We start from the raw sequence: 27,081 nt of genomic DNA on the forward strand, positions 1-27,081 counted from the left end.
TCCATCCTAGATTTAAATATTCTCATAAAGGTGGATCAGAGAATTGTGCCCAGTGACCCAAAAACACTACAGTGCATTAAAACAGCTTTCTTGTGGCAAGACAAAATATAGGTAAAACACATGAGCTATGTATTTTATCTTCTCCCAATATTGCATATTTGTAAAGCAAATAAGCTAACCTCAGGAACAATCTGTTCTGTATATATCTGTTTGACTGTCTCATATTGGATCATGGGATGTTAAATGAAACCTCCACTGGTTATATATGGTTAAGAATGGGAACACAAGGCAAAACCAAAAGCAAACAAACGCTCCATCAAGGATCATGTGACAGTACAACATCACAAAGCAGAACATCTTTACCACACATGGCTTGTAGCATGACATTAAGTTTTTATATGTTTGGCTCTAAGGGCTTGTGTTATATTATCTGGCAAATTATACAATGCCTTGAGCGAAATAGAAAAGATAATGCTCCATGCTGTGGTTTTGCTGCGGGTCTATTATCACAATAAATAAATAAATCATAAGTGCACCTTTTATTCACCTTGCATTGACGAGGACTGCTTTGACTTTGTCAGGCAAAGAGGATTTATAAAAGAATAAAACCATTTAGAGTTTCAAACGAAATGAATTGCATATTAAACAATTTAGATTGTGGTTTAAGTGCAAGTACTAAGGTTTTATTCATTCAAACCCTTTTCACATTTACATCCATTTAGCAAATGCTTTTCCCCACAGTAGCAGTGTAATGATAATTGCCAATAGGACTCTCTCATACAAACCAGAACGAGGTTAAAACACAAATATCTTTTTTTTTTAATTGCATGTAACAAATTTGAGGTAACCTGAGCTAATATTGAATATTATCGTGTTTAAATGCTGCATTTAATAATTAGATCCAGTATACGTTTTTCCCTGTGATTTTTTTTTTTACAAAAAACAGCCTCATGCACAAATTATATCGTTCTATCAAAAAAATAAAAAAATAAAAAATAAATTTTTTAAAAGAAATTTTCAATAATTTTATATATTTAAAGACCAAAAAAGACCTTTACACTCAGGTCCAAGCTGTCACAAGGGCAGTAGCCTTACCAATATGTATCTTTGATGTACTAATATGAACTCTTTAGGTACTTTTTGAAATGGTTCCACTGTCTCAGTGACAAATAGGGACCATTCTGGACCGTTTATCCTGCAATGTACACTTGTAAAATATATTTCATACTATGTCTATGCCATTTTTTGTTTTAGTTTTCTGTTTGTTTCTCTACAATTGATGTTTTTGCTGAAAGAAAGAACGCATTTAAGTGCATTATTAATAATTTGGTAGGTGACAGCTAACTTATACTCTAACTCAAACTGTGGGTAGCTTGCCTCATTCACGTAGTTAAAGATAATATAAAGATCATAAATTTGGTATAAAGTTGAAATTAATGTTGCATACCACATGGAAATGGGAAAATTTAATGCTTTCATTTCAAGAACTGCATTCTTAGACAAAACACAAAATATACAGGCACATAAATTGCGTGCATTGAAACAAAAACAATTAAATTCATATAAGGTTGCCTTGTTATTGCATTTTTCCAAACTAAATTATTTTCAATTGACTTTTTTTACATTGGGTGAGCAAGATTAATTAAATCAAACAATCCTTTATAATATAAGTAAATAAATAACCATATATTTTTTCTGGGGATTTCACAAATTCATATTTAGTGTTATACAGTATGCATATCATTCAAAGTTATAATCCCTCAAATGTACAAACAGACCTTTTTAAAAAAATAAATGTTTTTCATAAAACCACGTTTAGGAGAGAAAAGGCAATCATTGTTCACGTCATCCATTTTAACAATACTTATACTTAACATGCACTGCTGACAAGCAAAAAAAAAACAATCATCAAGGACTCTGAACTTCCATATTGTCAAGTAAAGTGTCTTTTTTTAAGAACTTCAAGGTACGAACAGATCTCCAGACACCTACGTAACCATCACTAAAAGATTGTCTCGTAGGCTCGCTGTCTGATGGCACCGCTGGTCTTTCTAACTCTATGGACTCTGCGACTTTATTCTCACGAATAGGACCCTGGTCACCCGGTGCCATTAAGCTGCCGTTGGGAATATTCTCCAGATTGTTGGGAACAGTTTCCATATCTCCGTCAGGCTTGGTTGGTTCCACATACGGTTCTCCCGCCACTTCTTCATCCTTGGTGGACTCGTCCATATCTTTGTAAGCTAGCTTCTTTTGAGTCTCATAATATTTCACCACACAGTACGTGATGGAGCCAACCGTGTTAACCACCACACCTGCCACAAACAGGTTAGTCGGCGTGACATCGCTAAAGGCCAGCATGCCCACCGTGATTGTGGCTATGCTCTTCACCACCCCTACAAAGCTGGTGGTCACAGCAGAGTTGATGTATGTACAGTGCAGTGTTGTGAAGTTCATGGCACAACCAATGAGAATGCAAGAACAGAAGATGCCCGTAATGTGTGGATTCTTCCAACCTTCATACGTCCACATATCAATGGCGTCCATGCTTACAAGGGAGCAGATGAACAGGACAGGTGAGGCCACCACTGCAATGGTATACTGGGCGGTGAGAGGACCATAGTCACTATCTCCACTTGCTTTTTGGATGAGGACCAAATAGGAGGCATGAACAATTACAGCTAAAACGCCCGTCACGTAGCCGAATGGGTCACCTGTTAAATCTCCAGCTCCTATGGGAAAACAAATAGTTAGACTGTGCCAAATGTATTATTATAAGACATGCATGAGAAATGTTAAAAAGTACACATTTGTAACTAAAGGGTGCAAATTACTACCAATTGGTACCAAATGTATCAACCCTATGTCACGCAAATACGTGACCACTTCACGCACGGACCAACGCGAAAATGTCACGTTTTGCCGCGTTTGAACGTGAGCATGTCACGTTTTTCTGTTACGTATTGGTTACTCAACTTTTTTTGTCCTATTTTCAAACCATTTTCGCTTCGGTTTAGGGTTAGATTTGGTGCTTGCGTTATATGTCACTTTAAGTATTTGTCACTTTAAGTATTGGTTTATAAAAAAAAAAAGACTTATTCTTTTATATTTTCTAAACTTTAACCAATTGTCGCCTGACGTTGGGGTTAGAGTTTGTTTAGGTAAGGATGTCATTTTATGTAAATCTAACCCTAAACCGAAGCGACAATGGTAAGAAATTAGGACAAAAAAGTTGAGTAACCAATACGTGACAGTGACACAAACAGAAAACGTGACATGCTCACGTTCAAACGATCTGTACCTAAATGGTACATGTTAGGAACTTTTTAAAGGGTACTGCCCCAGTGACAGCTTTTATATGTTTTTTTTAAGTCTATGCTTCTATAAAATAAAGGTGGAATATAAAAGTGACGAAGTGAGACACTTTCTAACCATTTGTTGTTGTTCTTAAATTATAAAAATGTGCCCCAAATGATAAGATCAACGTCATCCCATTTAAGTTTAGAAGAACTTGACAATTTTAGTAATAAATGATTAAAATTAATTGCTAACATAATAATCAAAATATACAGAACAGTCACACACAAACATTTTATTATTCCATTAACCCATCAATATATGTGTATATGTGTTTATATTACTATTTAATCTATTTATTTTCTATAAATATCTCACCAGCTAATGCTGCTCCTCCAGTTGTGATGATAACTGCTGTTATAACCCCAGGTGATGGGATGCCATTCTTCAGGACACACACTCCAATTCCCAACGTTACCAAAGGTAAACATCGTTTAAATACCACATACATAGGTAAACTCAATCCTCTGAGTGACCAGAGGGTTAAAGTGGACTGCAGCGTTGCCAAAATACAAACACTCGCAAAAACTTTCACTAAGTGGAAGCTGAAAGGTGGTATATCTATCTTGCCCAGTCTCCTCAGCACCTCCAACGTGATAGCCGCAGTGCTGCTGGTGAGAAACTGAATTAAAGTGAGATATGTGAAGCTATAGGTCGTGATCAGAAATTTCAATAGAATATTTAGCGATCCCGAAAAAAATCCATGCGCCACGGCCACCGAGATGCCCAACAAACGTCCTTTGCAAACTTCCATGTCTCCTTTAATATTTTCTTTTAAAAATCAGATGACCGGATAAAAAATGTTACACGGATGCTCTCCAGCACAAATTGATGGAAAAATTAAGTTTTTGATCACCTCTGCGTCCACTGCTGCGCTCTCGTGCGTAATTCACACGAGCACTGGGTTACTGAATAAATGCGACACTCAACAGGGCTCTCACTGTGCGCGTCTGTGTCCACTGCAGCCAATCCATTTATTTGTCGTGCTTAACACATTTTACTTCTCTTAGGTAGTCAGAAACAGACTGCAAAGCAAGCTGTGCTTAAATGAAAGGAAACCTTTATTGTAACTTCACCCGGAACGTGGCTGCATTATCTTAAGCCAGTTTTAGCTTCAAAACTTATTTACTGTTGGTCATTCAAGGTCATCCAGTTAACCATTCAGCCATATTCGACTGATTTGTATGTTTACTCTGAAGTTTAGACCACTCGGTTCACCCATGTTTAGGTCTAATATAGACAAACTCAACAATTGGTTTAAATAAACCTGAAAATGTCCATATTTTAACCAACTATGGGTTGAAACAGCCAAGCATTTATTTGTATAAAAATGTCTAATGGTAATAGTACACTATATATATTTATAATCATACAGTGGCATGAATTCAATTATTCATTTTGAAGTCATTTTAAAGATTTGACCTCAATTAAGACTTACAGATAATGACAAAAAAACAGAAGGGAAAATAAATATGCATTTACAATGCATACAATAAGGCACACACGTTTTAGAAAACTCACTTTCTAGTTTGATCTCACATTTGTAAAACATCCTCTTAACATTCAACCCTTACAGCAGTTTAACACCATCATATGTAGTACAATATGAGTCTCTCGGGTTTTGCTTTAATAGAGTCATTAGCGGGATGCTGTGAATTCTTGGCACCTGTGACTGAAACAATGCCGTATCTTATACCATTATCTTTCTCCAGTAGCACACCATGCTCTATAAAGAGGTCAGGCATGAAGGGGTGAAGAGTTTTACGGTCTCATCCCAAGAACAGTCCACAACCTGTAAAAGGAATACAGTAAAAATTAAAACTTTAATCCATATTAATATTAACTAATATTGTCAGGCATGTTTAAAGGGAAAGTTCACTCAAAATGAAAATGTTGTCATCATTTATTTAACCTCATATTGTTCTGAACCTGTATGAGTTTCTTTATTCTGTAGAACACAAAAGAAGATATTTTGATAAATGATGTAACCACACAGTTGACCTATTGAGTTTCATAGTTGGAAAAACAAATACTATGGAAGTCAATGGGATAAAGAATAAAGATGGGATAATTGATGGAATAAAGAAACTCATACAAGCTTAAAACAACATGATGGTGAGTAAATGATGACAGAATTTATTTTATCCCTTTAAGAGCTGTTGGTTTGATGATGTAATGATAAAGTATACTTGGTTACTGCTATTCATTTTATAAAAAATCTGTATCTGTATATAACATTTATCAGTTTAAAAATAATGTATTGAATTCAATCAGCAAAAATGACATTAGACACATCAGATGAACGCATCAGATAGCGTGGACAATGAAAGGTGATGAGAAAATGTATCCGCTCAATCACAGAAGTATTAAGGGAAATGATACTCATCTAGATAAATCTATAGTATTTAACAATAACTAAATGGATGATATGTATTCTCTTACATGAATCTTGTAATTCACTGTAAGACATCAATGTAAATCAAATAAAAAGCTACACACCTATTTGACACTGTCAAAAGATAAATGGTGTTGTCATTTATTGATCAAGCTATACTATTGATTACTATACATCAGCTATCCTAAGGTTTTTTGTAGGGCTAAATATGTTTCTGTTACAGAGAAATACAGTTTCTAGTGGACAAAGGTGCTACAGACTAGGCAACCAGTGTGAAAGTTGTGCAATAAATAAGCCAAAATCCGGTGTTGAAAAATCGTGCAATAAATACGCCAAATTCCAGTTTTGCAAAGTTGTGCAATAAATATGGCCAATTCTAGTTTTGAAAACAAATTGTGCAATAAATCTGCCCAGTTCCAGTTTTGAAAAAAAAATCATGCAATAAATACGCCTAATTCCAATTTTGAAAAAGTGCAATAAATACACCCAATTCCAGTAAAAAAAAGTGCAATAAATCTGCCCAATTCCAGTTTTGAAAAAAAAAACAATAAAACAAAAAAATCATGCAATAAATAAATACGCCCAATTCCAGTTTTGAAAGAAAAAAAATTGTGCAATAAATACGCCCAATTCCAGTTATGAAAAAAATTGTGCAATAAACACGCCCAATTCGAGTTAAAAAAAAATTGTGCAATAAATACGCCCAATTCCAGTTTTTTAAAAAAAAATAGTGTAATAAATCCGCCCAATTCCAGTTTTGAAAGAAAAAAAAATTGTGCAATAAATCCGCCAAATTCCAGTTTTGAAAAAAAAGTGCAATAAATACGGCCAATTCCAGTTTTGAAAAAGTGCAATAAATACACCCAATTCCAGTAAAAAAAGTGCAATAAATCTGCCCAATTCCAGTTTTGAAAAAAAACAATAAAACAAAAAAATCATGCAATAAATAAATACGCCCAATTCCAGTTTTGAAAGAAAAAAAATTGTGCAATAAATACGCCCAATTCCAGTTATGAAAAAAATTGTGCAATAAACACGCCCAATTCGAGTTAAAAAAAATTGTGCAATAAATACGGCCAATTCCAGTTTTTTTAAAAAAAATAGTGTAATAAATCCGCCCAATTCCAGTTTTGAAAGAAAAAAAAATTGTGCAATAAATCCGCCAAATTCCAGTTTTGAAAGAAAAAAAAATTGTGCAATAAATATGCCCAATTCCAGTTATGAAAAAAATTGTGCAATAAACATGCCCAATTCAGGTAAAAAAAATCATGCAATAAATACGCCCAATTCCAGTTTTGAAAAAAAGTGCAATAAATACGGCCAATTCCAGTTTAAAAAAAAAAATTGTGCAATAAATACGCCCAATTCCAGTTTTGCAAAGTCGTGCAATAAATATGGCCAATTCTAGTTTTGAAAAAAAAATTGTGCAATAAATCCGCCCAATTCCAGTTTTGAAAAAAAAATCATGCAATAAATACACCTAATTCCAATTTTGAAAAAAAGTGCAATAAATACACCAATTCCAGTTAAAAAAAGTGCAATAAATCTGCCCAATTCCAGTTTTGAAAAAAAACTATAAAATAAAAAAATCATGCAATAAATAAATACGCCCAATTCCAGTTTTGAAAAAAAATTGTGCAATAAATCCGCCAAATTCCAGTTATGAAAAAAAATCTGTAATAAATCCGCCTAATTCCAGTTTTGAAAGAAAAAAAATCGTGCAATAAATCCGCCAAATTCCAGTTTTGAAAAAAATTGTGCAATAAACACGCCCAATTCAGGTAAAAAAAGTCATGCAATAAATACGCCTAATTCCAGTTTTTAAAAAAAGTGCAATAAATACGGCCAATTCCAGTTTTGAAAAAAAATGTGCAATAAATATGCCCAATTCCAGTTTTGAATTTTTTTTTTGCAATAAATACGCCCAATTCCAGTTTTGCAAAGTCGTGCAATAAATATGGCCAATTCTAGTTTTGAAAAAAAAATCGTGCAATAAATCCGCCCAATTCCAGTCTTGAAAAAAAATCATGCAATAAATACACCTAATTCCAATTTTGAAAAAAAAGTGCAATAAATACACCCAATTCCAGTAAAAAAAAGTGCAATAAATCTGCCCAATTCCAGTTTTGAAAAAAAAAACAATAAAACAAAAAAATCATGCAATAAATAAATACGCCCAATTCCAGTTTTGAAAGAAAAAAAATTGTGCAATAAATACGCCCAATTCCAGTTATGAAAAAAATTGTGCAATAAACACGCCCAATTCGAGTTAAAAAAAAATTGTGCAATAAATACGCCCAATTCCAGTTTTTTAAAAAAAAATAGTGTAATAAATCCGCCCAATTCCAGTTTTGAAAGAAAAAAAAATTGTGCAATAAATCCGCCAAATTCCAGTTTTGAAAAAAAAGTGCAATAAATACGGCCAATTCCAGTTTTGAAAAAGTGCAATAAATACACCCAATTCCAGTAAAAAAAGTGCAATAAATCTGCCCAATTCCAGTTTTGAAAAAAAACAATAAAACAAAAAAATCATGCAATAAATAAATACGCCCAATTCCAGTTTTGAAAGAAAAAAAATTGTGCAATAAATACGCCCAATTCCAGTTATGAAAAAAATTGTGCAATAAACACGCCCAATTCGAGTTAAAAAAAATTGTGCAATAAATACGGCCAATTCCAGTTTTTTTAAAAAAAATAGTGTAATAAATCCGCCCAATTCCAGTTTTGAAAGAAAAAAAAATTGTGCAATAAATCCGCCAAATTCCAGTTTTGAAAGAAAAAAAAATTGTGCAATAAATATGCCCAATTCCAGTTATGAAAAAAATTGTGCAATAAACATGCCCAATTCAGGTAAAAAAAATCATGCAATAAATACGCCCAATTCCAGTTTTGAAAAAAAGTGCAATAAATACGGCCAATTCCAGTTTAAAAAAAAAAATTGTGCAATAAATACGCCCAATTCCAGTTTTGCAAAGTCGTGCAATAAATCTGCCCAATTCCAGTTTTGAAAAAAAAGTGCAATAAATCCGGCCAATTCCAGTTTAAAAAAAACAATTGTGCAATAAATCCGCACAATTACAGTTTTGAAAGAAACAAAAAATCGGGCAATAAATACGCCCAATTCCAGTTATGAAAAAAATTGTGCAATAAACACGCCCAATTCAAGTAAAAAAAAAAATCGTGCAATAAATACGGCCAATTCCAGTTTTGAAAAAAAATGTGCAATAAATCCGCCCAATTCCAGTTTTGAAAGAAAAAAAATTGTGCAACAAATCCGCCCAATTCCAGTTTTGAAAGAAAGAAAAAATCTTGCAATAAATACGCCCAATTCCAGTTATGAAAAAAATAGTGCAATAAACACGCCCAATTCCAGTTTTGAAAAGTCGTGCAATAAATGCACCCAATTTTAGTTTTGAAAAATTGTGCAATAAATCTGCCCAATTCCAGTTTCGAAAAAAAAATTGTGCAATAAATCCGCCCAATTCCAGTTTTGAAAAAAAATTGTGCAATAAATCCGGCCAAATCCAGTTTTGAAGAAAAAAAATTGTGCAATAAATACTCTCAATTCCAGTTTTGAAAAGTCGTGCAATAAATACGCCCAATTTCAGTTTTGCTTGCATATGATACGCCAGTCCTTCCCGTTCACTTATACGGCGCAAATGGTTCTTTTAAAAACATTTAATGCAATGGTACTTTGGAGAACCAAAAAATTGTAAAAAAAGAACTTTTATTTTTAAGGGTGTAACACAGCGTGGAAAGACTGGAGGAACCATAATAAAGAAAGAAAGAAACAAAACGGTAGCCATTGTAATTAGGAGGAAAACTGCATTTTAAAATTCACATTGCTTATTAAAGAGCAGTGAGCAGCCCCAACCCAAAACAAAGTCATAGGGTTAAAAAAAAGACATGAAACCCCCAGTGGATTCACTCGGCTCAGTTGCTCCAGCAATGCTGAGATCACATTCTTGATATTAGAAAACAGAGACTGACTTTTATGCATATGTTGCTTTTTTGAAATGCACAATAATGATGTTTATCTTCCAATGAGCAAGCAAAACTCAGTACCTGAGCGAACAAATTGATTTCGTTTGATTCTGCTTCAAAGACTTTATTTGCTCATGTAAAGGACACAACAGCAGTTATAAAAATTGGCAAGACGGAGAACACAGAAGCTTTGTTATATTCTCCTTGTTAGAAACGGCAATGTAATACCAAGGCATAGGGATGCACCGATACCACCAATCTGATTTTGATACCAAAATTCTGAATATCGGGCGATACGATTTTTCTTGAACCATTTAAAAAGGTCATATTTACAAATGCACATCCTCAATATATGACATTTAAACATATACAACATCTCTATTCTTATTAATCAAATTTCGAAAGGCACAGTTACCCCTCTAAAATCCCCACCTGAGGCTCTGCTCAGTTTTATAGCAGTCTGTTTCTCTATATCTCATTAATCCAGAGCACTCCAGAGGCCATTGAGGGGAACAAGTCCTCCATTAATTACATAACTGCAAAATGCACAACAGAAACTAAGCTCCAGACGGCATACAGGGGTGCAGAAAGATTTGAGAAGCGACCGGGGACAGTCAGCTGATGCTGATAACACACTGTTCAGATTAACTCCAGGCAGAATGCAAGAATGTAATTTTGTTATTCATCAAAGAAACAATAACTATTATGAGATGAGACTGCAGGTCCCTTTTTTTTAAGATGAGGCATTCAAGCTCCACGTCAAAAAGTTTGAAGGTATAATGCATCACCTGCTGTAGGTGGAGAAGCGGTCGGAGCTTGGCTACTTCTCAAGAAGTATAATTACGGCATTTTGCCGGCTTCGCTTTGTTCAGAGGTATAATGGCTCTACAGATGTTCAGTGTGGTGTGTAAACCTGGAAGAAGGTGATCTGTCAAACAGATAGGAGGAGGGCTGTGTGTGTGGGTACACTAGGGGTACATTTATACTGTATATGGGGATGGCCAATTACTCACCTGATTAATCGGCCAATGACTGTGCTAGCCTTTCCTTCCACAATAATAGATAATGCACATTTAGTATACATTAGGTATTCGTTTAATAAAAAAAAGTTAAAAAAATTGTGCAATTACACACGCAGACCGCTTGTAGGTAAGACAACATTTTGGCAACATCTCAATACTGCAGTGTCTAAAACTTATCCAACATGTTGGTCTATGTGCATGTTTATATAGTTGTATTTAACCAGCATGATTTCACATGAATCCGTGCGTATTTTATGAGTTGGTTATTCCGTACAAAGTCGGAATAATTGTCATTAAACCAATAATAAAACCTCATCCCTAACCCCAACTTCATGAGGCGAAAGCAAATCGTAAAAAACACACAATTGTGGTCATACAAATTAATAAATATTTAGCCACCTCGTAAAATACGTATTTAACAACGGACTCAAGGGTTTGCATATTGGCCTTGACAACAAATAGGAGAGCCCTACGAGGCGGTGTGTGTGTGTGTGAATGTTTGGCAGGGAACGGGGAGACTGCGGTACAAAAAAAGCTCTTTACAGTTCTTTGCCTTACAAGAACATCCCACAACACCTGCAGCCTGCCAACAGCTGCACTTTACTTTACAAGCAGAACTATGAATACGGCAGAATCTATACATACATAATAACTTAGTACTGCAATTTCGTGCACCATTTGTGTAAGAGACATATCACATATGTAAGAAACTAACCAAACACTAAAATTGGCAAGACATCTAAGCTTAAAAGCGCTTCAATTGTGATTCAGATTTATTGGAAACTCTGCATTACCAAAATAAGATGTGACGTAAGAGCAAAGTGTTTAAAACAATGAATATAAAAGTTGAAAGTCGTAGTCTGTACCCTTGAAGGAAAACACTGGTTCAACTAAAAAATATAAGGTTGCTTTGAAGATGCAAAAAAATCTAAATTTCAAGGAATGTCACTTTATTGGAAATATTTTGTGATAGCAGGACTGCACCCAAAATAAAGCAAAAACCACCAGGAAGCAGTGGGTTACTAGTGCATTTTATAACAGCTAAGGGGCGTTGTTAGGCACGACGCGGACCCCCTTAGCTGTTATAAAATGCACTGTAACACCACTGGTTCGCGGGACCCATTGCTTTTATAAAACGGTTACTTCATATGGGTAGCAGGATTTTATAAAATAAAACACAAATACGTTGTAATTATATTAGTACAAATATTACTCTTCCGCCAAACAAAGTAGTTCCTCAGAATCAAGTGTGACTGAAACAGAGCGCAGTTCACAACCAACACACAGACGCAGCAAAGACACGATGAAAATATGATTGAAGACTGGTGTTTACTTTATAAATCAACATTCATCTAATTTAATTTATACATTAACATTTATATCTTGCAACTGTTTAAGTGATGATCAAATAAGCTTGGAAGCATGCTCAACTCTTTCCCCGTCAGCGTTTTTTTTTTAAGTTGCCACCCAGTTTTAGTTTAATGCCTTACAGAAAAATTATCTTCTTTAAATAAACATAAAATATCAAATGAAAGAACAGACCATCCGCTTTCAAGCAACAACAACAAAAAAAGTTTAATCCTACCTTCATTTGTTCTCTTATCACCTCTCAATTTTTCAGCTAAAAGCGGAGATAATTCCATTTTTGTAAGAGATCAGATTCAGAGCCATCAAAACTTACACGTCACGCTCATAGCCGTAGCCAGCTATGAGGTCACTGAAGTCCGGACCTCTGTAATTTTTTCATATAAAAAAATAAAATTTGAAGTTCTCTGAATGACGCACATATAATTAAGTTTGGACACTTTACTGTATAGTTTAGTGTAAAATGACGAAGATTGGTTTAAGCTGCGAAGCCGCGGGTACAGAATTTGTAGTGTTGCCAGATCCCATTGTTAAAAATCCTCTTTAGACGTAGTGTTTTAGCAATTAATGCGACACTTTGACATTATCTATAAAGTGATTGTTAGGTGTAGGTATTAGCGATTTATCTGATTGATTTCTGAAATACAAGGTTTGGACGAACTTTGTTTTTTGGCCAATAATTTTTGCTTGTTTTTCGTACTTATATCTGGCAACATGGAAACTGAAAGTTTTCAAATAAGAGGCATCATTCAGCACGAGCAGGTTATTGCTGATACTACATTCGGTAAGATAAAACCAGTAATCATCATAATTGTGTCTGTAAGTACCAACAGTATCAACAACACTATCGAAAAACAGAAAACAACTCTGGTACAAAGATGTAGAAGAATAGGTTTTAAATAAAATATGCCAAATATGTTAAAACACGTAGCGTAAAATGTTAAAGCTAATCTCAACAAAACATAAGCATTAAGAATTCTGTTATTTCATTTAATTTAGAAGTTAACCTTTAACAAAGTCATGCTGAAAACAAAAGATTACTAAACAAGTTCTTGTTTAAAATCTTGTAACGTTTTTGTTATATAATATTGCTTATTAAAATGATTACAAAAATAAACATTGTTGCATGAAAAAGTAATAAATAATCAAACAGTCCAAGTCCATCCCCCAAAACAGAGTGTGAACCCAAAGTGTAAAAAGTTTAAGACAGAATATTTTATATCTCAGGTAAAAATAAAGTATGCTTCAATGTACTTAAACCACTTAAATACTAGCAAGTACATTTGTAAGTTATGCAAAGTTATGCTACAAATATACTTAATAAAAGTAAAGTTCTACTTGAGCAGTACTTCAGTTTACCTGAAAAAGTAAGAATACCAGTACCAACTAGACTTTATTGAAATAAATAATGTCTCAAAATAACACTTAGATGTTCTTAACTTAATTTTAAGAAGTACCAAAAACCAATGTGATATATAAGCCACAAAATGAGTGCACGAAAATAGTACATCTACAAAGTGTACTTAAAAAGTGTATTTTATTTATGTGCACTTTTTTCACCTGGGATAGCATTTGATAACTCTTAACACCCCACCCTGGACCTCGGTGATTTTCAAACCCTGGCTACGGCCATGGTCACGCTAAATCCACCACAACGCTGTTGTGTCGAGTGAATGCGTCTGTGTTTAAGTTGTGTACGATTGCCATCTAGTGGATAATAGCGGAAATATCAAAGACAAAAAAAAACTCAGAGAACGTTATCTCTTTATTGACGAAATGACTCACTCAACAATATTTATTGACATTTATCTGGATATCGCCATAATTGTGCAAATGTAGAAAAATTTAAATATGATTAAAGACTGTGGTGTTTATTTTCATAAATCAGTATGTAGCAACATTGGCGCAGTGATACTTCTGTAAAGCGATCTCAACCGTGGGTTTACCGGGGTATTTTATCACGGCTTAGAACGCGTTTCAACCAATCAAAATGAAGAACCAGAACGAGACGTTTTATAATGCAAAGTAAGCAACAATGGTAACAATGAGAAATATTTTGACTAAATTGACTAAACAGATATTAATTTACTATAGTAAAAATTATGAGAGTTAATAAGATCCAACTCAAACTTATGGCGTGCGTAACTATTTACGAGGTGGCTAATTCGTATATCATTCATAAATGTTTGTACTTTTCCCACAGTTACTTTGATGTCCGGGTGGGACTTAGTTACCGTATTTTCCGGACTATAAGTCGCTCCGGAGTATAAGTCACATCAATCAAAAATGCGTCATGAAGATGAAAAAACATAATGACTCATTATGACTCATAATGGCTACATTATGACTCAACTTGTATACTTAAATGTTCTGATTTCTTTGTATAAATTCAATATTTGGCTTGATGGATACATCTGGTGGAAATTTTGTGTCAAAATAGCCCACTTAAAAATCCCCTCACTGACAAAAATGCTGATGTGTCAAATACTTATTTTCCCCGCTGTATTTAAGTCGGAATGGACTACACGTGGCATTTATTTAGGAAATTATTTCACAAAATCCAAGCCAAAGAACGGACATTTAATCTAAAAATAGCCACAGATCAGCAAGCTGAATAGGTGTCTGTACGTTAACTTAACATTTTCCGTTATTTACACGATACACAATAGCATACAAAACATACCTGGACGGCTGAATAGGCTAAATGAACAGAACAAGCCAACGCACATAAAGTTCACAGGCTTGTCATTCCACATCACTGAATTCATTGAATTACGTAAATACAGGAGCAGCATATAGCGGACTCTCACTGAGGTACACGGTAATGTTGTCTTTTGGTTCATATATGTCCAAATTAATTCATACTGATTTACAAGTCGCGCCTGACTAGAAGTCGAAGACCAGCCAAACTATGAAAAAAGTGTGACTTATAGTCCGGAAAATACTGTATTGTTTTTATAATATCATATATGGATGTTTGAACCACATCAAATTAATTTATACAAATTAGTCACCTCATAAAATAGTTATGAAATCTCTTGAGATCAGGCTGGAAAGTCATGACTCTAAAGCCTAGACTTAAAAAAAAAAATGAACGTAGTGTCCGTGACGTCAGGTGTGCGAAGAGCTTTTTTGCAGCTTAAAGTAGGAGGTGACTGCCGCCGCCATCTTGGCGGTTCGTTGCAGTGTATGAGGAAATGCAACGCAGTTTTTTTTCCTGGCGGGGGGTGTTCTAGTCGACCAATCACAGCGCTTGCAGTTCTACGTAGTACAGACACGCTGTCACATTTTTGCAGATGTGTGCATCAGGTTACACAGCCTACACATAGCCTATGGCAGGGCTATTCAAGTCTTACCCTGGAGGGCTGAGCACTGCAGAGTTTAGCTCCAATCCTGATCAAACACACCTGAGCAAGCTAATCAAGGTCTTCATGATCACTAGACAATTACAGGTGGTTAAGTTCGATTAGGGTTGGAGCTAAACTCTGTAGTGCTCGGCCCTCCAGGGAAAGATTTGAATAGCCCTGGCCTATGGCGTAGGACCTACGCGGGACCATAAATTGGGTTTAAGATGAGAGCGGATTACAGACATATCTATTTTTACACTAAAACACAAAAGTTTGCCATTTAAGAAAACAGCAATGAAACACCAAAGTATAAATACAGTATTCTTGAAATTTGGCCATTTTATTTAAACACTCTAAAAATGCCGTGTTGTAGTTGGGTAACCCCAAACCCAACTGTTGGCCATTTATAAGCATTTGGATTGAAATAACCCAGCATAGGTTTATGTATAACCCAACTGTTGGGATTGTCCACATCTGACCCAACAATTGGTTAAAACAACCCAAAGTGTTTTATAGTGAAGGCTTTAAAGAAGGCCTCAGGTGACCTAAAGTTTGCACTGTATGCAAAGTTAAATCTGGCACCCAAAGCTTTCACTGCAGACTTTCCCCAGTCCGTTCAGTGATGGCTCATTGACTGCTTTTACTTTTCTTCATCACTGTGAGTGCTGGCATCAGACGGGAGCCGATCCCCGAGGACTGCAGCCCACATCTCAATGAGCTGAGTGCCGTCATCTCTTTATTACTGTACGTGACCACTTCCATGTACACGCTCGGTGAACAAGGGCCAAAATGATTGTTTTGTGAGCCTGAGAGACGAGGCATTCAGGTGATGCTTCAAATAGGCCAGACTTTATGGTTAAGAGTTAAAAGAGATGAACAGGAGGTGCAGTGAGAGTCGTGAAGATATTGATTTAAGCTTCTCAGTTAAGAGCTGCTGTTCCATCAGGATGGATTTCATTCATTTGTAGCTTTAGTCACTAACCGAGTGACATGCAGGACTGGGGGATACAGCTAAAACAACTCAATCTTTTGATGACAGCATGTGATACCTTGATTTTGATGTGTATGTGGCCTGAAATGGCCTAAATGTATGACTCCAGGCTGCAGTCCTCAGGAGAAGCAAAGTTTAATTTTACAATTTTTGACATGAATGGTCACGGACCCTCCCTACATGGACCCTCACTTAAACACATAAAATGGCCTATACATTTATTTTCAGGGGTTTGCTGCTGTATTGGGACAGTGAGAGAGAGCAAAAAAGGAATTGGAGCAACAGGACCATACATAAAAACAATGCTGAGTTGTTTCAACCAATGATTGGAAAACAATGTGGACAAACGCATTCATTGGGTTTATTTAACCTAAAAAATGTTCATTTTCGACAGAACCGTCATTTAAAACAAACCAGCATAGGTAATTCTATATTTTATCCAACCAAGGGCTAAAACAAACCATTAATTTTTTAAGAGCGCAGTAACCGAATTCGAACTCAACTCATTGCTCAATGTGTCAGATAACAAAAGATATTGTGAATTCAGCTATAGTTCATCCTGATCCATCAACATGGCCCGGGATGTCACCTCCCAGCTATGACTCATTACCGGTTTGTGTGTTTCTGCAGGTTTACCTGGTTAGGGATGTGCAGGTTGAAATCCAGGCCGCACACAAACTCGGAGTGATGCTCCAGTGTTTCCAGCAGCGGCTGGTTCTTGGAGTAATCCCAGAATCTGTGAATGCAGAACAGCAGAAAGCAATCATGCTAATTGAACGGCCGTTTGTCTTTTGCGACGGCCCTGCGGCTCAAAGCCCTGACGCAGCTCTGGCTCGCCAGGGCCTGACTGATCTATTCAGCAAATGTAATTAAATCACCTCTCCGCAAAAAACTCCCTGCCTATAGAAAAACATTAGGCAGGCATTAATACTAACATTGGCATAGAGCAGAAGTGAAGGATGTTATTTATAACTGCAGTTCAGTTTTTATAAACACATGCTGAGATAAATCATCATTGTGCTATTGATACGATTGGTCCGGGTACAGAGACAACCTTATAAGAGATAATATGAAGAAAACTTTCAATAAAAGAGGTACAATTCATTTAACAGAATGACTCTACACAACCTTACCTATTATATTTTATTTATTACTCCCAAGTTTTGAATTTGTTCAAAATGATTAACAATGCATCTAAGATATAAAACTTTTTTAGTATGTGTCTGTCCCTGGGATTCGAACCCACAACATTTGTGCTGCTAATGCAATGTGCAACCAACTGTACTACAGAAACATTTGTAGGGCCCTATAATTTCCGCGATCACGGAATCGCGGACGGAATCGCGGAATTGGCTAATTAACACGGAATCTAGTATTAACGCGGAATTTTGCGGAATTTTACATATTTTGAATAAAATTATGTTTTTGTGTGGGAGACGAACGTATGTCTGGGGGAAATGAAGACCGGGGAAGTAAATCTGGGCGACACGCCCCCTCCCGTCGTTTCAGACCCCCTCCAAAACACTGAAACCATGGTGAAGCGGCTCTCCACGACTCTGCTTTCGTCAGCGAAAAAATAAAGAAATTCGACGCTAAGCACTTAGTTCCGAGCAGGTCTCACATGACTTTTATGTGACCGGACAACTGTTATTTTGGAAGTTTTGTCAACACTCTGTTCACGGTGAGCGCAAGGATACATGCACTCTCTCATCCACGTCTGTCTCACTGTACCTCTCTCACGTGCACGCGCTCACGCATCTGTCCGAAGTGCGAACACAAATCCTCATGTATTTGTTCAGTTTTATGCATTTCAAGCGAGCTGAGGCAAACTAACTATCCCTCGCATTTAAAATATAACCATCTGCATCATGGCGCCGCTCTCTGTCTCTCTTTCGCTCGCACATGCAAAGAGCTGCGTGCTCATGCTTTCCTAAGTCAGATCACTATCCTGTGTATGTTTGTAAAGTTATATGCATTTCAAGCGATTGTGTATAAAATATGGATCGCGTTCCGCTGGATTGATGTGTTTAAGGCACTTCTGAAGGCACCACTGCTTTGACACCTTGTTGTAGCCTCCTGCAACAACACTAAAAAACAATGCATTGAATTAAGTTGTGTGTGTGTGCGCGCGCGCGTGTGCGTGTGTATGTGCGTGTGTAAATGCATAGTCATAGTCATTTATAGTCATTAAGTAATCCTGTTATCCAGTTTTTCCCCAAATCATTTACATTTTAATCATTAACATTAAAGGCACACTCTTTTTATGACTAAAATAAAAGTAAAGGGTAAAAAATATAATTGCCAAAAATTAAAACGGATAAAACGGAATTTGCAAAAATTAAAACGGAGAAAACGGAATTTGGGAAAAAAATAAAACGGAATTTGGGAAAAAATAAAACGGATTTGATAGGGCCCTACATTTGTCTCAGACATCATGGCTAAAAAAGTCTAATGCTGCGTTCACACCAGCTGCGTTAGAGGCGTCAAGCACCAGTGATTTTAATGTTAAGTCAATATAAAGACGCGTTTTACGCACATCTGGACGTCTCACGCTGCAAATGAGGCATTTAGCGTGGTAGAATCAAATCTACAATGTTCGCGCGAATGACGCAAATTGAATGTTGCCGCGGGAAATGTGCAAGTTGAAAAACCTGAACTTTGGCGGAAAATTGCGCCGCGTTAACCAATCTGGAGCTTGCTCTAGTAGTGACGCAATTACAGGAAGCAAGCGAAGTCACAGAAGCCCCTCCCATGACGCAAATTTCTGTTTGAATGTCTCAAATGACTAGAATTTTCACGTGCAAATAAAGTAAGTAAACTCAAAATGTTCAAACATCCAACTACGTGTGAAGAGTCCAGCATAATGCATATGGCACACAATGTTGTAAACACTTCAGGAGTTTTTCAAGTCATCATTTGATTGGTTGAATTCTACAGCGTTTCCGAGAAATGTCTGTGACGCGTTCTTTAACGGCCCACCTTGAAACAAAACAAACTGTGATTGGTTGCTTTGCATGTCAGCCAGATGTCCTTCTGGGTGGTTTTTGGCCAATGAAAGCTGCCATGTAGTCCAAACCGTCTGCCATCAAACTGGTTCATCAAGATCTGGTTACATTATGCATATTTTTTACTTTATGTTTTCAACCCAAAAGAACAAAATTGCACCTAATAACTCAAATATAACTAGTTTATACTTATTTAGTAAAATAATAAATACATTTAGTGTTTTTAGCAATGTGCAACCTGTATATATATATATGTTAACATCTCCAAAATTGTGCTGTCAAGTTATGATACCTCAAAGCAAATGCTATCTCATGGCAATTCAAAGTTTTTTTAATGAGGTGGTTAATTCGTATTCGTATTTTGCCCCAGTGATATAGAGACAGAGCGCAGCGCATCATAACCTGAAAACCACACCCACTGGGGGGAAAACAATCCAACCGTCTCCATTGACTTTGTATTGAGAGAGGCCGCCTCCTTGTCATTTCTGGCTTATAACAAAAAACAGAATAATGCCTTAAAGCTGCTGTGTGACAATATGTACAGCTAACAAGCCAAAGAACCCAGAAATAAGTTTTTATAAGCTGTCGAGCTCAAAAAACGAGCGTTTACAGACAGAAAAGTGGAAACAGGCAACTTTTCATAGTACTCATATTAGTAGAACTGCGTCCACTAGGGGGAAACGTAGTCGGCGATCCACTTTTTTCTCCTCAAAGGCAGGGTTTTACGGCTCGACAGTTTATAAAAATGTGTTTCTGGGTTCTTTGGCTTGTTACCTGTACATATTGTCACACAGCAGCTTTTAGGCATTATTCTGTTTTTTGTTATAAGCCAGAAATGACAAGGAGGCAGCCTCTCGCAATACAAAGTCAATGGAGACGGTTGGATTGAATTCCCCCCCGGTGGGCGTGTTTTTCAAATTTGCATAACTGCCCTCTGTCTCTATTGGGGTTAGGGGCGGAGTTTTGTTGTTTTTTATGATAATCGTATGTTTTTGTTCGATTCACTTCGGATAAATTCATACGAATTAGCCAACTCATAAAATACGTGCAAATTCTTGTGAGATCAGGCTGATGCAGAAATGACACACGGCAGCTTTCAACAGTTTAGTTTGCTTGTGAAAACAATCAGCTACCAATTTTATTCATCTTTTGTTTATTTAGTGCAGAAAACGCAAAAAATTCGGATTTTGTGTGGACATATAAACACAATTTTCAACTGAATATTCAAATATGTCCTTTAATTTCCCCCCCGCCATTGACGAGTTATCTCGTCAATTAAGAGAAAACATCCGCATAAAAAAACATGTCTCTGATTTATTATTATGTTAATCTGCAAAACCGCAATTTACAAAAAAACTGAAGCTAAAACGTTATTTACTGTGAGTTTTGATAATCGTTCTGAATCTGATCTCTAATGAAGAACCAGAACGAGCCGTTTTATAATGCAAAGTAAGCAACAATGGTAACAATGAGAAATATTTTGACTAAATTGACTAAACAGATATTCATTTACTATAGTAAAAATTATGAGAGTTAAAAAGATCCAACTCAAACTTATGGCGTGCGTAACTATATATATATATATATTATATATATATATATATATATATATATATATATATATATATATATATATATATATATATATATATATATATATATATATATATATATATATATGCAATTATTTCACCTTTTTGCTAATAAAAGAAAAATACCCCTATTTAAGAGTTTATAAGCAAAGAAAAAATATAGATAGGATGAAACTTTTTTCCCCATTTGGTTGTTTGTTTATTTGACAGCAGAGGGTCAGTTCTTTCATTTGATATTTTTGTATGTTTATATATTTTTAGAAGAAAATTCTCCTGGAAGGCATTTTGTGAAACAACTTTTGTAAAAATCACAAAAAATGCTGAGGGGCAACTTTTCAAAAAATGGCTGGAAATAAACTGGGAGTCAAACATGCACCTGATAGTACAGGTCACAAGAAGGCAAAATCTTCATTGTAATTGTCCGAAATGTATCTGATTTGCCGGCCTGTCTGCAGAACCAATAAATCATTGTTACCTGTTGCAGTTCATTAAACAGATCAGAGACAAAAAAAATGTTCCCGACATAAAGTAGAGAACAATACAGAAAAATCAATATCCCTGCCTAGTAGTTAAATAATATAGGCTGCAACATCATTTTCCATTTGTACTCAACATGGTACCCAGCACGTATTAGGTGCCGTCATAGCAACTCACAAAAGCCACCTGTTAGGTATGAAAGAGGACACCTTATCTACTATAAACCAGAACTGACAGACCTAAACGAGTGACTGAGTGGACCGGGTTAGGTAAATAGCAAAGTGTGTAGCAGCAGGTGGTTTTGAGCACTGACCCAAAGCCTTTGTATTTATATAAACACCTTTATTCTTTTTGCCTCAAGAGAACAAAAGAGATTCCTGTTTATCCATTTTCCACCGGAAATCATTTCCGGTCTGCATTATCTACGAAGTGTAAAGTTTAAAGGTGAAATTAATTAGAAGGCACCTTATTGAAGTACGAGTTCCCATTCTGTTCGACACGCGAATTTCCGGTATTAAAAAGAATTGATTTCTATGGGAGACAAAGTCTAGTTATAAAGCTAATTGCCTATATTTCATGTTAAAGTAGATGAGAGTCTATTAACAAGATAGTGTATCTGAGAAAAGGGGACTTATCATTTGATGAAAGCTTTTAGATCACAAGTTCAGGTTAGATCAGGGTTTCAAACATGGGCTGTCAAAAGATTAATCGCGATTAATTGCATACAAAATAAAAGTTTTGTGTGTGTGTGCACTGTGTGTAATTATTTTGTATATATAAATACATCTATGTATGTATTTAAGAAACATTTACATGTATATATATTTTTTTAGATTTTAATATATTTGATATCATATATAAATAAATAAAAATATACATTATCTATCTGAGATTACAGAGACTAGAAAAAAACTATCAAAAAATATACACATAATACTTAAACACAATACACACAAATATATTATTCAAACACAATTTTTTTTTTGTATACAATAATTGCGATTAATTTTTTGACAGGAAGATTTTTAGTAATGACACTATTATCTATTAGTTCTTGATGGATGATTTATCATTCAGAAAGAAAATGGCAATTCTCTTTTATTTGTTTAAGCTCTCAGTGTAGGATTGCAAGCAGATATCAGTTATTTAGTCATTTTTGTGTAAGAAACACCGGCAGGAATGAGACAACACTAATTGATCAAAAAATAAATAAATAAAACATTGTGGCACAATCCATCCTACAGCAGAAATCTGGTAAGAAATCTGTTCAGAAAACTTTGCAGTGCCAAAGATGAATATTTTACTCACCTGACAGTAAAATCATATGAGCAGGATGCCAGAACAGTCTGGTAAAATGGGCAGAACTGGAAATGACAAGAAGCATTACAGCAAAAACTGCATTAAATGTATTAATTTGTTTGCTGATGTCTTTAACAAAGCACACCGCATTAAAATATAACCAACATAGACTGCATTCAAACTACACTTTTAGTGAGGCCTGAATGTGATGTTTGTCTTACATAGGCAAATATTTTATTAAATAAATATACCTATGAATTATTATTATTTTCATTCTCTGAACTTACAGCAGTAATAACAATACAATCTCAGAAGAAAAGATTAGTGTCGGGCAATTTTCCCCATTTTGAGATCGTCCTATCGCCAGCCTGTGAGATCGTCAGCCTGTGAGATTGTCGATACATGATAGTATCAGTGGGCGGGGCATTGTAGTTTACTCATTTATTTATTTGTTCATTTATTACTTATTTATGACAACCCACTGGATTGGTGGACAAAAAAGAAGCTGATTTACTCTAAGGGCAACACTGTCATGAACGTAACCTTATTAAAACTGATGCCATTAATCCAAGCGTGTCATTAAAGCCCAAAAACATCTCAGTGACAACTTTTGTACATTTTTTCAGAAAGTGTACAGATCAAAAATCTGTACTATTTTTACCAGAAGATCCAGTTTAGAAGTGTTTCCCATGTTATTATTTTTGTTATGATAAAAAAACCTTACGTGATGTTAAAATATATGATTACAAAGCAGAATCATTCCCTGTTCATTTATTTTTTAAATGCTTAGTGGTTTCCTAGAATTGCTGATATAGGATGTTTCCTATAGGCAAAGGCCTGATGAAGAAATCTATACTTAGGAGACTAATATAATATCATTAACTTCTAAATGAGATTGTTGAGAGTCCTATTGATTAACTCGCGTCCTCATTCTTTATGATCTCAGCTGAATGAACAAAAACAAGAAATTATCATTTTAAATATTTTCTGTCTTATGAGTTTTTGTGCAGAACAGTATAGTGAAGACAATGAAACCAGCTCTTCATCACTGATGTGGGCACTACAATAAAAGGAAAATGACATTATAATCATATCATAAAAATAAACAGTGATCATTTGCAAGCGATTTGATATGATCACATTGAACAACAATCTCACGCTTCACAGATCTGCTGTATTATACCCTCCAGTGCAATAATACGTTATGTCTGTTATTTTATAAGAGCTTAGAAGAAACCTTTAACTTAAAATAGCTTTATGTTTTATCTTTACCCTGCTAGCCCAGAACAGTTTTTCTTTTTCTTATAGCTCATAAATGGCAATATGGTTCCTTATTTATTATTCTTTTATAGTTCAGTGTCTATAAAGTTTTTTTTTTTGACATTTCTATGTTACACTGTTTAAAAATAAAAAAAATGTCCCGCTTTTGTGTTGTATAAAGATTGTTTTCAACTTGGCATGTGACAGTATCAAATTCCCTGTTATGGTAATTTTGTAATAAAGCAATATTATCTTAATAGCTGTTTTAATTATATTTTAGTTGTTTTCTTTTTAAATACATTTATTAAAAAAAAGTATAAATGAAAATTATTATATAATTAATTTTTCAATGATTTAACAGCTGAATATTCAAATATGTTTTGCATTTCATATCAGAACATTTATGATCAAATTATGACATGTGTTACATGGTAACAAGTGATTGCGACATTAAAAAGCCAGATATATTCCCTGTGGTAAATAAAAAACCCATATGCAAGGGCTGCGTTAAAACATTATGAATCTTGACTTGATGGAAAGTAAGTTACTAAGATTTCAGAGAAATGTAAACAATTTGCTAACAATTGATAATAATATGAATATTGTGCTAATTAAATATTACAATATACAATATGTTACCTTGGACCGCAAAACCAGTCATAAGTCGCACGGCTATATTTGTAGCAATACAAAAATACATTTTATGGGTCAAAATTATTGATTTTTTTATGCCAAAAATCATTAGGATATTAAGTAAATATCATGTTCCATGAAGATATTTTGTAAATTTCCTACTGTAAATCTATATATAAAATGATTTATCATTAGTAATATGTGTTGCTAAGGACTTCATTTGTATGATTTTGTCAGTATTTTGATATTTTGCACCCTCAGATTCCAAATTTCAAATAGTTGTATCCCGGCCAAATATTGTCCTATCCCAGCAAACCATACAGCAATGGAAAGTTTATTTATTAAGGTTATTTGTTCAGAAAAATCTCAATTTCCAAAAATTGACCATTATTACTGGTTTTGTGGTCCATTGTCACACATTTTTCAATACTCGCAAAAGACTGTATTCAACTCTACCCATCATTTCCCAATTTGATTAAGCTCTGAACTCTGACTTGGTCACTCAAGTACATTAGCATTTTCATTCTGCTCTCATCAAACAACTATTTCTTCCTCCATCTGACTCTAGAGTCGCTCATATGGCTTCTGGCAAACCTTAGCTGAGATGTCATATGACAATTTTTAACAGTGCCTTCTTCTCCAAACTCATGCACCAAACCCTGTGTTCTTTGTTTTTCCTGATGTGATAACGACTCGCCAAATTGCATGCTGACCAGAGGCTGACTCCCCAAATATTTGCGATTTCTAAAACAAACTATCCTACAAAAATTGCAGGACTCATAAATGAGGTGTGTAATAATAAACGATGTGAATGCTTGTGATATCAATTATCTGGCATTAAATATCGATATTGTAATTATTTTAGATCAGTTTTTTTTATATTAGTCTTTATGCTTTGATCAATAAAAAATTGTCCCTATAGCTGTCACAGGAGCGGTACGCCTTTGCACCTAAAGAGTTCATATTAGAGGTACATATTGGTAACCAAAGAGTTCATATTAGTGCCTTAAAGATATATATTAACACCAAATGAATACAAATCTGCACCTAAATTGTACATATAAAGACCTTTTTAAAAACCCCAGTGACAGGGGGCCCATTTTTTCTGACAGTGTAATAATAAATTTTAATGTGTAAGTTCACTGTAAATTTTATTTAATATTTTTTGTATTTTATGAATGATAATTGGCTATGTTTTCTATGTTTAGGTGCTATAATTCGGTTTCCATTGCTTGTATCAACTTAGAAAATGTGAAAAAGATCAACCCAGTAACTTTGTTTTGGTAAACCATTCTCTGCAAGCATGTGAAAAAATAGGTCTCCCCTTGTGATGTCAGAAGAGGATAATACCGCCCTTAATCTGCACTATCCAACCACGGCACTGCCATTTAATGCAGAGATCAGCTCATTTGCATCACACACCCAAAAACAGCACATTTTTGCTCCAAAGTGGCAATTTTAACATGCTTTAATAAATTATCTTTAGCTAGAACTTCACATATGTACTCTGTGAACACCAAAGACTTGTGAAATGTCCCCTTTACGTTTTGCAGTTCATTCCAAGCCAAAGGAGCTTAAGCAGATTTACCTAATTTTGTCAATACCCTTGGAACAGTTAACTGAATACAGGTACCTGATCAAGTACAGCGACTGTTTATATGGAGGGTTAGATGCAAACTAAGTGCAAGTGGTGACACACATATTGTCCAACTCAATAAAACACATCCCTAAAGGAAATCTGTTTACATTAGGAAATCTATAGCTGTCCGACAGAGCACAGAAACACACTGTAAGTATCATGCCGACAGAAGCTGTCTCGTGCCTCATTAATGTACAACACACATTTAAGTTCATTGAAGTCAAGGCAATGATCAAGCTAATGTGACACTGAAAAGCCACATTAGTGAGATTTTACATAACACACACTCTTCCAAAAGCCAAGACAAATACATAAACTGTAATGTAGCAAAATTTAGTTGATCTTTACCTTTACTCTGCGGATGGCGTAGGAATGGCCCATCATCTGAGCTAAAGGATGCCGAACGTTTCGTAGGTCCCACACTCGAAGACTGCAGTCAACACCTCCAGTGACCAAAACATTCTGACAACACAAAGCAATATAGATATTAGTCTGTATACCATCTCAGATGACCATACATAAGTTAAATGTCTGCCTACTGCATACTTCCCAATAAATACCAATAATGTAATTTTATTTTTGTGGTTAATTTAAAGGGACACTCCATTTTTTTTAAAATATGCTCATTTTCCAGCTCTCCAAGAGTTAAAATTAGATTTTTACCGTTTTGGAATCCATTCAGCTGATCTCGGGTTTGGCGCTACCACTTTTAGCA

The 27,081-nt window shown here is 35.1% G+C and overlaps 2 protein-coding genes across 3 annotated transcripts in view; both read right to left on the bottom strand.

Annotated features, from left to right (window-relative positions):
- Positions 1 to 1,062: 1,062 nt before the first annotated feature.
- Positions 1,063 to 4,207, bottom strand: slc35d3 (solute carrier family 35 member D3). Its single transcript, XM_055185566.2, has 2 exons — positions 3,676 to 4,207; positions 1,063 to 2,732 (listed from the first exon to the last, which is right to left on the bottom strand). Exons 1-2 carry the CDS (start codon positions 4,109 to 4,111, stop codon positions 1,909 to 1,911), a joined length of 1,260 nt encoding a protein of 419 aa, XP_055041541.2. The 5' UTR covers positions 4,112 to 4,207; the 3' UTR covers positions 1,063 to 1,908.
- Positions 4,208 to 4,963: 756 nt separating this feature from the next.
- pex7 (peroxisomal biogenesis factor 7) overlaps positions 4,964 to 27,081 on the bottom strand; it is a 29,480-nt gene continuing 7,362 nt past the window's right edge. The window contains exons 7-10 of one of the 2 annotated variants that reach the window (XM_055185575.2): positions 26,715 to 26,828; positions 22,844 to 22,899; positions 17,098 to 17,197; positions 4,964 to 5,149 (exon numbers count right to left, since the gene is read on the bottom strand). In XM_055185575.2, coding sequence (XP_055041550.2) covers positions 5,084 to 5,149; positions 17,098 to 17,197; positions 22,844 to 22,899; positions 26,715 to 26,828 — 336 coding nt within the window. In that variant the 3' untranslated portion in view covers positions 4,964 to 5,083. The remainder of the gene's footprint in view (positions 5,150 to 17,097; positions 17,198 to 22,843; positions 22,900 to 26,714; positions 26,829 to 27,081) is intronic. The other variant, XM_055185576.2, reaches the window with a different exon arrangement.

This window comes from Misgurnus anguillicaudatus, chromosome 18 (genome assembly GCF_027580225.2).
Source record: "Misgurnus anguillicaudatus chromosome 18, ASM2758022v2, whole genome shotgun sequence".
NCBI lineage: Eukaryota > Metazoa > Chordata > Actinopteri > Cypriniformes > Cobitidae > Misgurnus > Misgurnus anguillicaudatus.